General features: G+C 40.7%; 1 protein-coding gene across 2 annotated transcripts in view; it reads right to left on the bottom strand.

Annotated features, from left to right (window-relative positions):
- BRD7 (bromodomain containing 7) overlaps window positions 1-12,989 on the bottom strand; it is a 30,296-nt gene extending 17,307 nt beyond the window's left edge. Inside the window, exons 1-7 of one of the 2 annotated variants that reach the window (XM_073307663.2) lie at window positions 12,783-12,989; window positions 10,400-10,608; window positions 7,132-7,261; window positions 6,630-6,687; window positions 5,442-5,586; window positions 2,651-2,761; window positions 89-273 (exon numbers count right to left, since the gene is read on the bottom strand). In XM_073307663.2, coding sequence (XP_073163764.1) covers window positions 89-273; window positions 2,651-2,761; window positions 5,442-5,586; window positions 6,630-6,687; window positions 7,132-7,261; window positions 10,400-10,608; window positions 12,783-12,897 — 953 coding nt within the window. In that variant the 5' untranslated portion in view covers window positions 12,898-12,989. The remainder of the gene's footprint in view (window positions 1-88; window positions 274-2,650; window positions 2,762-5,441; window positions 5,587-6,629; window positions 6,688-7,131; window positions 7,262-10,399; window positions 10,609-12,782) is intronic. The other variant, XM_073307664.2, reaches the window with a different exon arrangement.
- Between the last annotated feature and the right edge of the window lie 324 nt (window positions 12,990-13,313).

Raw genomic sequence — 13,313 nt, 5'->3', positions numbered from 1 at the left:
CAGGCCATGTCTACAGATGTCTAAAAGCACTTTCTTTCAATGGAATTAGAGTGGGTAACTTTAAATCATTACTTAAACAATACTTTACTTTTTATGTTCCTTGTTGGGGGTTTTGAATGCTTTGATGTCAGCTTCCATAGATTCTTCTTTGTCTTTCCCGAGAACATTGTCATCCTCCCCATTTGGCTGTAATTCCATCTTATCTTTTTGCTTTCTGCTCTGCTGCAGGTCTGCCATGAAATCTATACTCTGTTTTAGGCTCTGTATTCTCTCCTAAAAATATACAAGGCATGTTTTCATTTCACATCTCCAATTAACCCTTTCATAACTTGTTCACAAAGATTTAAGTTAAATGCTTTTCTTTCAACACTATCAACTAGAAAGGACAACTTGGATCATTAGATGGTTAATAGTTTAATATGGACACTGTGTTTAAGAGGTGATCTGGCACCAATACTGAAGCATGACACTTAAAATAATGGAGTGAGACTCAGGCAGGGTCAGGCTTCGGTCCCCTCTCCCGGGGTCGTGTAGTAATTTTTGTTGTCAGAAGAAGGTCGCAGTGCAATGAAGTTTGAGGACCCCTGCTTTAGAGCAATCTGCAGAGATATCAAATTGTTTCACTGGATCCTGTGAAAAACATTACTTCTAGCTCTCTCATCTTGTCTTCCACAAAATTATTGATTAAAAGGGATACGTGTTACCATCACTAATGACACTGTTTGACATCCTTTCCTCCCTTCCATATCCTACCCAGTAGTGTCTGAATTTCTCTCCTTTCATGCTGCTTGTTAAGTCGTGTTCCTGTCTTATCTCACTTTTGCTCTTTATTCCTCCTTTTTTTGAAAGGAGCAAATAGCATTTTACGTTGAAAGGCTACAGAGGAAAACCTGCATGATTCTAACGGATTTCCTTTTGTGGTCACCTTTATATGTAAACAGCAAATGTACCAAAGTGCTATTTTGAATGCTGACATGAGATCTGAGGGAGGAGGGGCAACACTGTAGCTAGAGTAACTGCAAGATCTCATGTACACTCTAGAAAACTGAGTATGAGATATTATCAATAGTTAAAATCAAATACATGTACAGTGCCCCCTGCTGTAAATAAGGAATTCTCTCCTTTAACATGTATCAAGTTCAAGTGAATGGATTGCTTTTTTGTATGAAAGATACTGTACTTGTCAAATTAATGCCTGTTGTAAATTAAAACGGACAAGCACTATTTCAGCACAAATGGTTTCAGAGTGTTTAAAATTTTTCATCCATCTTTTACAGTGGTAAATAGCTTTTGGTGGCTTTGGGAACTCTGTATTCTTCTAAATATAAAAGTGAAGTAGATACAAAGCAAAATAGCTTTTCCTAACTATTCTATATGCAATGCACTTTGTCCTTTATTATATGAAATACAGAAGTACAAATAGGGGAGTCGGGAGGTAACTTTACCTCTGTATTGGTACTGCTGAGATTGATACTAAAATACTATACACTTCTGGTTTCCCCATTTTTAAAAGAATGTTGAAAAAAATGGAGAAGGTAAAGAAGAGAGCCACAAAAATGATTCTAGAGCTGGAGAAAATGTCTAATGGTGAGACCTGAAAAGCTCAATCTGTTTACCTTATTAAAAAAAAAGGGGTGTGTGTGTGTGACTTGATTATAGTGTATAAGCACTTTCCCAGGGAGAAAACACTGAGTACTAAGGGCTCAATAGTCTAGTGGAGAAAGCACAACAAAAGCCAGTGGTAGGAAGCTGAAGCCAGACAAATTTAAATTGGAAATAAGGCACAATTTATATATATATTTTTTTAACAGTGAGGGTGATTGACTACTGGAACAAACTACCCAGGAAAGTGGTGGATTCTCCACCTCTTTGAGTCTTCAAATCAAGATTGGATGCCTTTCTGGAAGTTATGCTTCAGTCAAACATAAGTTATTGGGCTCAATACAGGGATAACCAGGTGAAATGTAATGGCCTGTGATATACAGAAGATCAGATTAAATGATATAGACCTTAAACTCTAAGAAAATAGATCCCATATTTAAAAAAAAAAATGGATCCCACATATTTCACAGCAAAAGCAAGACTTCTCACTAAGTTCTGACCAATGAAACCAACATTTATCCAGGATTTAGTATTTGTGTTCCATATACAAATTCCCTACAATTGGAGTGCCTTATGAGAGAACAGTAAACGGTTTTCACCAAAAAGTAATAACGGAGAAATTATGTCAAAGAAATACTATGGTTCCTTCCTCACTGTATCAGGCCCCAAATGACAAATCTTACACCCTTTTACAATATTATTCCTGTCCATCTTGAAAAGAAAGTTTGAGGATCTTCATGCAATTATTAAAGTACAAAAAAAAACTTTACTCTTTCAATACACTTAACATCCATATATCTCAATGTGCTTTACAAAAGATGGTAAGAATAGTTTCACCACTTTACATATGTGAAGACAGAACAGTAATAAACCAGAAATAGAACCCAGGTTTTAAGTACAAGTCCAGAGCCCTATCCACTACTCCTTAATGTTACCATGTTTACTGTTCCAAAAACCAAATAAATCAGATGGAGTGCAACCTGTTCTGTTTCCCAATTAAAGCCAAAAAAACCCAGGCCAAACAAAATTTATTTAAATTTTTCATTACCTGGCTAAGTATTTTCATCCCTGAGTGCAATAGTTTCTTTGCAGCTTTGTAATAAATAGTCTCTGGTTTGTTGTAGATCATGGCATTAGTGCACATCAATCTGAAGTTATCCTGTACAAAAAAAATTAATGAATTTTGAATGAGAGTTAAGTTAGACCATACAGGATGCTATATTAAAATAACTGGCTGTAATACAAGTGGTGTCTTGAGCTGAAGGTAACGAACAGCTTCAAAAAAAGCCTGTAGCAATTTCAAAGATGTTTAAGTAATTAAATATTAAGGTCAAACTTTTCAGAACATATGGATAAATGGTCTAGATCCATATGTTGACACCCACATAAGCAGTCTGATATGAGATTTGTTGGGTGCTCAGCACTTCTCAGAAAAAATCAGGCCATTTATTTAAGTACTTACTTATTGATGTAGGTCTCCATTTTTAAAAATCTTGGTTCAAATCCTTAAAACAAACTTTTAAAATATATAAATACTCAACTGAATTGCACTTAGTCATTGAGGTGTCAGTTGTGTCTTAGTATTTCAATGAGAAAAAGAACTACAGAATCCTAAACTTAGGAAAGGGTATCCCAAAGACTGTTTAACAGAAAGGATGAACTATGTCAGACTTTCTCTACATAGATGTGCTAGACCTCCCATTCAACCATCTACACAGAATGTCAAAGCTGAAATGAAAACTGAAGTTTTGGCACAAAATATCTTCCACTATTAATCAGTGCAGTTATGTGTGAAAGGCGAAGAACCCAAAACGGCAGGGAGAAATAGATTCTGTAGATCTGTGTGCCAGACTAATCTGAAGCAGCTGAAACAACAAAGGAATGTTTTCTTCAGCTTCAAAGCTCTGAGTGAGAACATATATTTGGAAAAAAAATTAAAAGTTAACAGTAATCCAGATATTAGCTGCACAAATTGCAAACATGTTATAGCCAGAAATTGCAACTGAGGGCTACATTTAAACCCAATCAGGCAGGTGAAGGGCTACAGAGTATTTCTTCTTACCAATGAGCAAAAAAACTCTGATTCTGCCTATATTGTTTTCACATCTTGATGAATAAAAGATGTTTTATATCCTCAAAATTTTCCAGGAAAGGGGCACAAACTGGAAAGTTAGCAGATCTTAAAGGTGATATGTAGCTTAGAGTTTTGGAACCCAAACTCGCATTCCTCATTTGCCCTAAACTGCTGGGAGTTTTGGTGTGCACGGAATACACAATCATGCCCTGAGGGCTCAATTTTGTCAAATTTAGCTTCAGTGACTGCTGGCTCCTGGAAACTAATTACAATTCCTCAGAGGAAATCCTCTTTGGCAGTAACAGGAGACCTGAAGAGACATCATAGCACTATAACCCCTTCCCTAGAGGTGGGTTCAACTTTGCTCACCCCAGTTATGTCAGATTTATGGCTATCTGTCCCAGGTGTTTTGGATCACTGATATTCTTTGGGGGTGATCCTATGTCCCACAAGCAATTATTCTGGGACATTTACGAACGCCATATTTACTCTGAGAAGCCATGAAATATCAGTATGTCAATGAGGCCCCTGAGTTTAACATGGACTATCAGAAGTAGCATCTTTAACCAATTTCTTGATAATTGTGAATTCCACTGAGCACGAGAGTTCCCCAGATATACCAGTAAAAGGGCAGGTTCTTCCCTAACTCACTAAATACCTTCAAAGACACCAAGGCCTGCAGATTGGAGCTCATCTCTTCTTGAGATGACAGGTTTGCTCTTGAGGCCAAAGCACTTTGACAGACATTTGACTACCTCTTTAATATTAATGGGAAGGTAAAGGCAATGCCAGGCATAGACAGCTTTCCCTGGAGATCACACGGTTATACTTGTCAGACAGAAAACAGCAGTCAAAGGGCCATATGTGTATTATGTTTTTCTTTTAAAGACTTGCCATTTCGGGGGGTGGGGAGGGGAGTAGGAAATCTGATGGAGTAGTAACAGGTAGGCAAGGATGACAAGTTCATTCATCTCAATCCTTACATTTTCTGTTTATATTCAGTCCATTGTAAATTTTGCAGTTTTATTCTGAAATAAAGACGTCAAATGGAATGGTTTTCTTCTGACTTGCACATTTTTTGTTTATAGGACTATATTTTGGGCTGAGACAAGGTGGGTGATTTAATATCTTTTATTGGAGCAACTTCTGTTGGAGAGAGAGAGAAAAAAACTTTCGAGCCACACAGAGTTCTTCAGTTTTGATACTCGAAGTACCTTTCCCAATAAAAGATATTACCTCACCCACATCCTCTCTCTAATATCCTGGGACGAACATGGCTATAACTACATTACATATTTTGGGTTCTAGAGGAGCTGTAAATATTTAACCCAATTAGTACAATTCTGAAAATTCATTGGGTTACACCCTACAAGCAAGCAGTAAACATCAGAAGGGGAAAAAAAGTCCACTCAGACCAATGGGCAATCATTCATGAAACTGGATTCCAGTTATACCATATTAAAATACATATAACTTGTTTCTATATTGTATTCTAACCAATACTATACGTATTTGTTTTTGTCATCCAGATTATTTTTTGAAAACAGGAAGTAATTTATTTTTTATTTTCAGAACTTGTTTGCTCAACAGAAAATATTGCTAAAGGCACATGTGGTGATTTCTGCCAATTTCATATATTCATAGAATATGAACATTTAAGGAAAACTGAATAAAAGAGGGAATAACCCTGTACAATGCAATTGCTCGTTCCTCCAAGTGTCATCATTTAATCCCTCTCTGTAGCAAAAATATAATTTATAAGCACCTTTAATTCTTCTATGGACTGGTAACCATTGTTCTTGATCTTCTCTTTCATGGTACTAAAATCCATTGGGTGTTTAATGATCATGGAGTAGCCAGGAGCAATAAAGTCAGTCACAGGAAATGAAAAGAAAGCATTTGGATCCTTTCTGTTAAGATATGAAAAGATGCACTCTTTATATTTTATATTTATAACAAAGAACATAGAACATAGAGCTTAGAATTAAATAGAAGAGAGAAGACTAAATTAGATATACTGTATATCTAAATCTGAGTTTGGAAGAGTGGGAGAAAACCTGAGAATTTAGGGTGGGTAACAAAGCTCTCTCTTAACCTGATTCCCCATCATCTGCTATTTGTATGCCAGGCAGACAGTGACCTTCTCTCCCAAATTCAGAGTTAGATGGAGAAGGCTTAAATTAAGATAATTTATGCTTGATTTGGTCCTTCCTGCAAAACTGTAACCAAAAAAACCCCCAAACCCACTGTCATCTGGAAATCTGAATTTCTTATTCAAAAGATGCTCACTGTATGCTTTAGAAAATAATTACTTTGTATGTGCATTTACCTTTTTACTTTAAAGATTAAGAGAGACTACACAAATTCATATTCGGTTAAATGAGGTTGCAAATTTGACAGAATGCTAATTAAAAATTGTTGCATTTCTCCGAAAGCAAATATTTTATGACATACAAAAGACACATTTGTGTTGAGTTCAGTATATTTGCCATGCTGTTTCCTTTTTAATAGTCTTTAAAACTTAATAATTGGAGGTATTAAAAGGAAGTGTAAGTCTGAGGAGAAATTACCAAGCACTGTGACATTCTGCTATTGGTAGTTAAGTTTATAAAATAGCCCTGTAAATTCCCCTCACTTTTGATTATTTGTATGCAGCTGTAACCCTAGAATGCATAAGTAATATTACCAACAAAAAGAGGTTCACTGTCAATTTATGTCATCTTTATAAAATATCCTACAAATTGCCAGCGAAACCAAATAAAATGCTGACATTTGAATGCTTGATAGTTTGTAGTTCTGCTGCTGCCAGGCAAAATATTTATCAAGCACTTTAAAATTGACCAAGCTTGTTAACAGGCCACATAGCTTAAAAATGTTCAAAGCTACTGCTATACCCTTTAGTAACTAATGTTATCAATTTCCTTTTCACAGTCCTGCTAGAGCAAGTACTCACCTCTGCAACTGTCTAACGAGTTGATTCAAAGCTTCTTGAAGTGGTGACTGTTCCACTTCTGGGGGGAAAAAAGTAAGATGGGGAAAAAAAGGAAACAACTACAAAAAAAAATGAAACCCCCACACCCCAAGATCTGATTTTACAAAACTGCTGTACATTAGAGCATTCTGTCAAATATTAACTTTACTACCCTAAATGCACTGCAGCAAACAGAGTAGGGGTTACCTTTCTAATTAGCTTTTATTAAGCATTGTAGTGATGCCTGTATACAAGCAACGAGCCTCTTTTTGAAAATGCCAACACAGTAGCAGTATTTCAAAGTTCAGCTACTTTTGGATAGTATCAAAGGTCAAATCATTTGATATGAAGATGAGAACAAGTAAAAAATTCAAGAAAATTAGACTTTACTAAAGCTGAATACTAGCCACCATTTACAGGACATTGTATTTAACGAACCAATTTCAGCTTTTAAAGCATCTCAACAAAACCAATTAATTCTTACCTTCTTGTTTTGCTAAACTACTCGCCAGTGGTTTCTCTGGTGGCAATTCCAGTCTCACAGGAGTCTGACATTTCAGTTCTCTTTCTCCCTCGCTTTCAGCATGTTCCCGATCTCGCTTCTTTTTATCTTCCTAGAAAGAGAAAGTAAGCAATTTCAGTGATGCTGTAGAAACTGCATTATTGTTGACTGACTAATGCTTTGTTCAGATTACTTAAGACAGGAAACAAAGGACAGGAATGCCAAGACTTCACATTTCTAAAGGCACTGTCTCCACCTGCTGGAAGATAGTTATTCTGCTATCTGAATTACTCTGTCATTTAAAGAGTCTTTTTACTGAGTGACAGGAGCAACTTCCTACACAGAGAATTCTCCCCAGGGTACCCTCATCAAAACGTCCCCCTCTCCCCCCTCACAAAAAAACAACCAAACCTTTAAAGCTAAGATTAATGTTAAGAATACAGAAACTTTTGGGAAAGAACACACTAGTTTATTACAAGCCATTAGAAAGCCAGAAAATTGAGTATTAGTTATACTCAAATCCCCCGGCAACCTTAAATCTGCTTCCGTTTCAATATCACCTGTGCAATCATGCATATCTGGGATGTAAAGTTACTTGTCTATTTGAATTCCACAGTCTGGCAACAAACATTTTATAATACTATGAATCCATTCCTCTGATCACTTGTGCAAGGTAAGGGTAAAGTGAAACTGGAGTAACTTTTGGATATGGAGTAGAGCCCTTCAGCCGTACTGGGATTCCGTGGGTTCCATAGGACTTGCTGCCATAATAGCATGAGTGGGTAAAATGTAATTTGTTGCGGGTGGGATTGGGTGGGGAAAAAACACAAAACAAAACCCACAGATTGCGGTAATTTGAGAGAAAACCATAAATCTCTCATCAGTTTACCACATAAAAATTGTGTTTGAATTCTGTTTATATTAAACCATAGGCTTTTTATTTTTTTAGTAGCATAGGGGAAATTTCTCTCTTTTGTGGGATCTAAGATTTTTGTGGGTGGGAGTGGAATAAAAATGCAAGAAACAATGTGGGAGTGGGTATTGCAGGGTAGGACAGGAGTAGGATTAAAAGAATAGTCCACCCACAGGGCTCTAATATGACAGACCAAGGAACACCTTTGCATCATGCCAAAGAAATGGACTTCAGTGAGGCAAAGTACCTTCAATTTATATTAGTTCATCAGTATCTGCAGCTCATTCTGTTGAAATGATTTTGATCTCAAGTTCTATAATTCAAGAATTTAGGTAGATCAGTGGGTCTCAAGTGTTTCTCTACTGGTACCCAAAACAATAGGGCTAAGATGTGGACTGCCCCTTGCCCTTATAACCAGGATCCCTCCCACCAACTTAACAAAAAGGGCATGGCAGGATGCTTGACAACACAGAGGATGTGGGGCTCTGTATTAATTTATGAACACTAAATATGCTATGCTACATGACTGCCAGATTGCTGTAAGGGAGTTGTTTTTTTGGTCTAAGGAGTTAAGTAAAAAAAAGGGGTTAGTAGGAAAAACAAGCAGGAAACGAACCAGTGACTAAAGAAAAGAAACCTAAGAGGAAACCTACCTAAAGGTCCTCAAGGCAACAAAGGCTGGACTATGAATTGACTATTAATTGCCTAGCTGGCTCCCACAAGATTAAAAGGTTTATTTTGCCAGGGTGGGAGACTAAGATCAAAAGGACACCAAACAGCTAAAAAGTTCTCTAGACAGGGAGAGGGTAAGTTGTCCAGGGATGTCAACAGGGACACAAAGAGAAGATGCAGAGGGAGTATGAAGAAGTTGGATCTATGTGGCTAACATCAGGGGATGTTAAACTCTAGGTATAGAGACTTGTATATAGATTATTTTATTGTTTTAAAATCCTTGTTCTCTTATACTGTGAAATGATCCTACTGGGAAGATTAAATAATACTGTGTTTTGAAAAGGCTGTATGGCCACTCTGTATAAACCACTGACCACAGGCCCTGGAGGGCAGAACTGCAGGTCCTGAACCTAAGCTGGGCCTGCTGAGGTAATCATGGTTAATATGCAGGGGTCTAGAATTCAGATCCAAGAATGGGGGAATCTCATGATTTCACCCCAAGAGAGATACAAACTTGAGGCATGTCACCTGTGATGGACCACTGACCCAGAGAGGGGATAGCATTGCAGCTTGCCCTATACCATGACAGATAGGGCAGCTGACCCCTGTAGTGGGAAGCTAGAGAGCAAGAGGAAAGTATAAAGAGATCCCAGCAGAGCAATGAGACAAAACAAAATATTGTGTCCCTGGCTGCAACAAAATGGCAAATTCTGTGGCCACAGAACTGCAGTTGACAGGGTGTTGATTAAGATGAATGATGCAGTTCACTTCTCCTGGCCCTGGTCTACACGGGGGTGGGTGTCTCGACCTAAGATACGCAACTTTAGCTACGTGAATAGCGTAGTTGAAGTCGATGTATCTTAGGTCGACTTACCTGGCCATGAGGACAGCGGCGAGTTGACCGCTGCCGCTCCCCCGTCGACTCCGCTTCTGCATCTTACGAGCTGGAGTTCCGGAGTCGATGGGGAGCGTGTTCAGGGATTGATTTATCGCATCTAGACAAGATGCAATAAATTGATCCCCGATAGATTGATCACTACCCGCCAATCCGGCAGGTAGTGAAGACCTGCCCTTAGAGTGACTGTTTCAGGCTGTCAGCAGATTCAGACAGGCATAAATTCATCAGTTTACACACTGTTCATATTTTCTATATTGTCCACAACTATAAGGGCTAAAAAATTTTTTTAAATGAAAGGTGTAAAGACTTGACCTTTCAGGCTGAGTACCCCTAGAGCAGATGGTATTTTCCCTTGTTTACTAAATGTATAGTTTAGTCAGGTCTTTATATTGCTTTGGATTTACTCATTAAATGAAAATGAACAAGAAATCATGCTTTGTTTCATTGTTATGCCAGACAATATTTTAATGCAGATGAGAAAAATAATTTCATATATCCAAGACCCATATTCTTCTGATCTAATTAGTTTGGGAATTAGAGGACAAATCAGCAAAACGTTCATGTTTTGAAATTTAAATTACTCAGATTGAAGCACACATGGCATCCACCTTTGTCCAAATTACTAATAATCTAGAGGCCCTGATCCTAAAAATCTCCCAAAAGTGGCAAGTCATTTCATGATTTAACTGTTCTTACACCTTACTGACTTAGATATTTGGGCAAGGTGAAGCTTTTAGCACTAAAGTACATAATGTAACATTAGCTACCTTTACTTTTCTCTTTCTTTTTTCTTTTTCCTCTCCAGGAACCTGTTTTTCTCCTTTCTTTCTCTTTTTCCTTTTCCTGTCTTTGTGTTTTTCATGTTCAGTTTTGTCTTCATAGAGGCTTGAATCATGTCCTGAGCTTCCAGTAGAGAGTTCAGTGACTTCATTTCCACCCACTTTTAGTACCAGCTTTAAGGGTTTTTCTACATATTCTTAAAGCATCAATGAAATGAGAAATATGATTAAAGCATAGAAAACAGAGAACATACTCTTATTTAGTCAATTTGGATAGTGTTCCAATATTTATTTCTGACATTACAAAACTACTCCTGAACAGGTCTATAATTAATCAACAGGAAATTACAATTAGAATCTGTCAAATTCAGTATATGGACCAAGGCTAATCAAAGCTCATGTCCAATGGCTTCTATGAGAATCAGTTTACACCAGGAATGACCCCCTCCTCCTGCCAAGTATTGCACAGTTGTCTCACATTGTGGATGTTTTCCCTTTTCTCATACTCACAAGGTGTTGGCTACTGACAAAGGCAAACTAGATCCCGGAGAACAGTTTGGTAAAACTGGCACTCCTATCGGTCTTTATTAAAATTGTTACATTTCATACATATTAGGCTAAACCAAAAATAGTTCCAGATAAAACTTACTAGAGTGTTTTACAGTAGAATCATTTTCAGATAACACATTCCAAAACAAAAATGCATTTTTCCTGAGTCTAAGTCCACTGAAGTCCAAGGGCAGACCTCCCATCAAATTCAATTGGAGTGAAGGTACACAGGCCCAGATCAAAAGTAATCAGGCACCTCTCACACCTTATTTCCAAGTGGTTTTTTTCCCCCCTCTCTTTTCTCTCTCTTCAGTGAGAGTCTTTACAACTACGGTTATGTCTACACTGCATACCCTACAGCGGCATAGCTGTGCCGCTACAGCAGTACTGCTCTAAGGTACGCATTGTAGCTGCTCTTTGTCAGCAGAAGAGAGCTCTCCTGACAACAAAATAAAACCACCCGCAACAAGGGTTAGTACCTTTGTCGGCGGGAGAGCGTCTTTTCATTGGTAAAACTTTCGTTGGTCGGGGGTGGGTTTTTTCACATCCCTGACTGACGAAAATTTTACTGATGAAAGTGTGGTGTAGGTGTAGCCTTACAATGCTACAGTGGTGCAGCTGCTTCAGCAGAGACATTACCTACCACTGTAGCGCTTCGGCACAGACACTGCCTACACCAATGGGGTATGGAGGGGGGGAGGTAGAGGGTTGCCTCACTGGTGTGCGTAATCCACCTCCCCAAGCAGCACTAGCTAGATCAATGGAAGAAAATGTTTGTATTGTCCCTATTCAATGCCCACTGTTTGCGACCCTCCAAAAAGGTTACGATGTACTTGCTATCAACCTGAGCAGGTAACTAACTTCCTATGTCTCAGAACAAGTTGGTGGCATAAACAGGCTGCTCTGTAACAAAACCAGGACATCTACATTTTTGAGCTGTCTAACCTAATACACAACACATGGAAAATCTGTTCCCTGTGGTATTTCTTCAAGGCTTTTTAACAGAAATCCAGACCTTTTCAACCCAGCCCAGGCACCCAGAGCTCCCGAGGGAAGATGCGCTGAACCCAGGATATTACATGTATCTGCAACGTGGAGTCTGAATGAATCCACGAACCATAGAGAACAGACCAGCCACCCCAGTATCTCCCCCATCACAAACACACTCCCCCACCTCCCCTCTTACTACCCCCACCAATTTCACCCCCCCACCCCTACTCCCCACTTCCCCTCTTACTCCCCCACCCCTACTCCCCACTTCCCCCACCCCCACACACTCCCCATTCCCCCCTTACTACCCCACCCCTACTCCCCACTTCCCCACCCCCACACACTCCCCATTCCCCCCCTTACTACCCCACCCCTACTCCCCACTTCCCCACCCCCACACACTCCCCATTCCCCCCTTACTCCCCCACCCCTACTCCCCACTTCCCCACCCCCACACTCCCCATTCCCCCCTTACTCCCCCACCCCTACTCCCCACTTCCCCCACCCCCACACACTCCCCATTCCCCCCCTTACTACCCCACCCCTACTCCCCACTTCCCCCTTGACAAACACACTCCCCCACCTCCCCTCTTACTATTCCGACCAATTTCCCCCCAAACACATTCCCCATTTCCCCACCCCCACTTACTACCCCCCCACACACTCCCCCTTCCCCTCCACTTACTACCCCCCCAATTTCACCATCTCCCCCCAAACACTCCCCATTTCCCTTCCCCTCGACTTTCTATCCCTCCCCCCGTTTCCATCCCCCACTACTCCCCCAAACAGTCCCCCACCCCCTTCCTCCCCCCACCTGTGTCCCCGTCCCCACCCGGGAACGCTCCTGTCTCCCTTAGACGCCGCCGGTCTCGCTCCCCGGCCCCAGGCGGCGCGTCACCTTCATACGGGTGCTTGTCGGACTTGTGCTTCTTGTGCTTCTTGCCCATGGCGCCCCGCGGCCGGCCCAGCGCCCGCTCCCCAGCCAGCTCCCTCCGTCACCCCGGGGACGCCGCCGAGCCGTCCGCCCACCCGCGCGCGCGCGGCAAGAGGGTAGCCGGCAGCGGAGAGCAACCGTGAGCGGCGCCCCCTGGCGGCCGCAGGGCGCAGCGCCCTCCCCGTGCTCTGTATGCTCCGCCGGCCCAGCGGCTGCCGTGGGTGCGAGGCAGCGGATCCCGCCGGCTGCGGGGTGCACTCCCTTTGGGGTAGTAGGCGGGCCCTGGCGTCGGCTGAGTACCCCTAGAGTAGATGGTACTATTCGCAGATAGGTGCCAAATTTCTAATGGCCCAGGCCCTGCACCCCAGGGACGGCTCTGGTCTGGGGGAGGTGGATTAACTATGCCGAGGGGAGAGAACCCCTGCTGTT

The sequence above is a fragment of the Lepidochelys kempii genome, chromosome 12 (assembly GCF_965140285.1).
Source record: "Lepidochelys kempii isolate rLepKem1 chromosome 12, rLepKem1.hap1, whole genome shotgun sequence".
NCBI lineage: Eukaryota > Metazoa > Chordata > Testudines > Cheloniidae > Lepidochelys > Lepidochelys kempii.
This window is presented reverse-complemented; position numbering and strand designations above follow the sequence as displayed.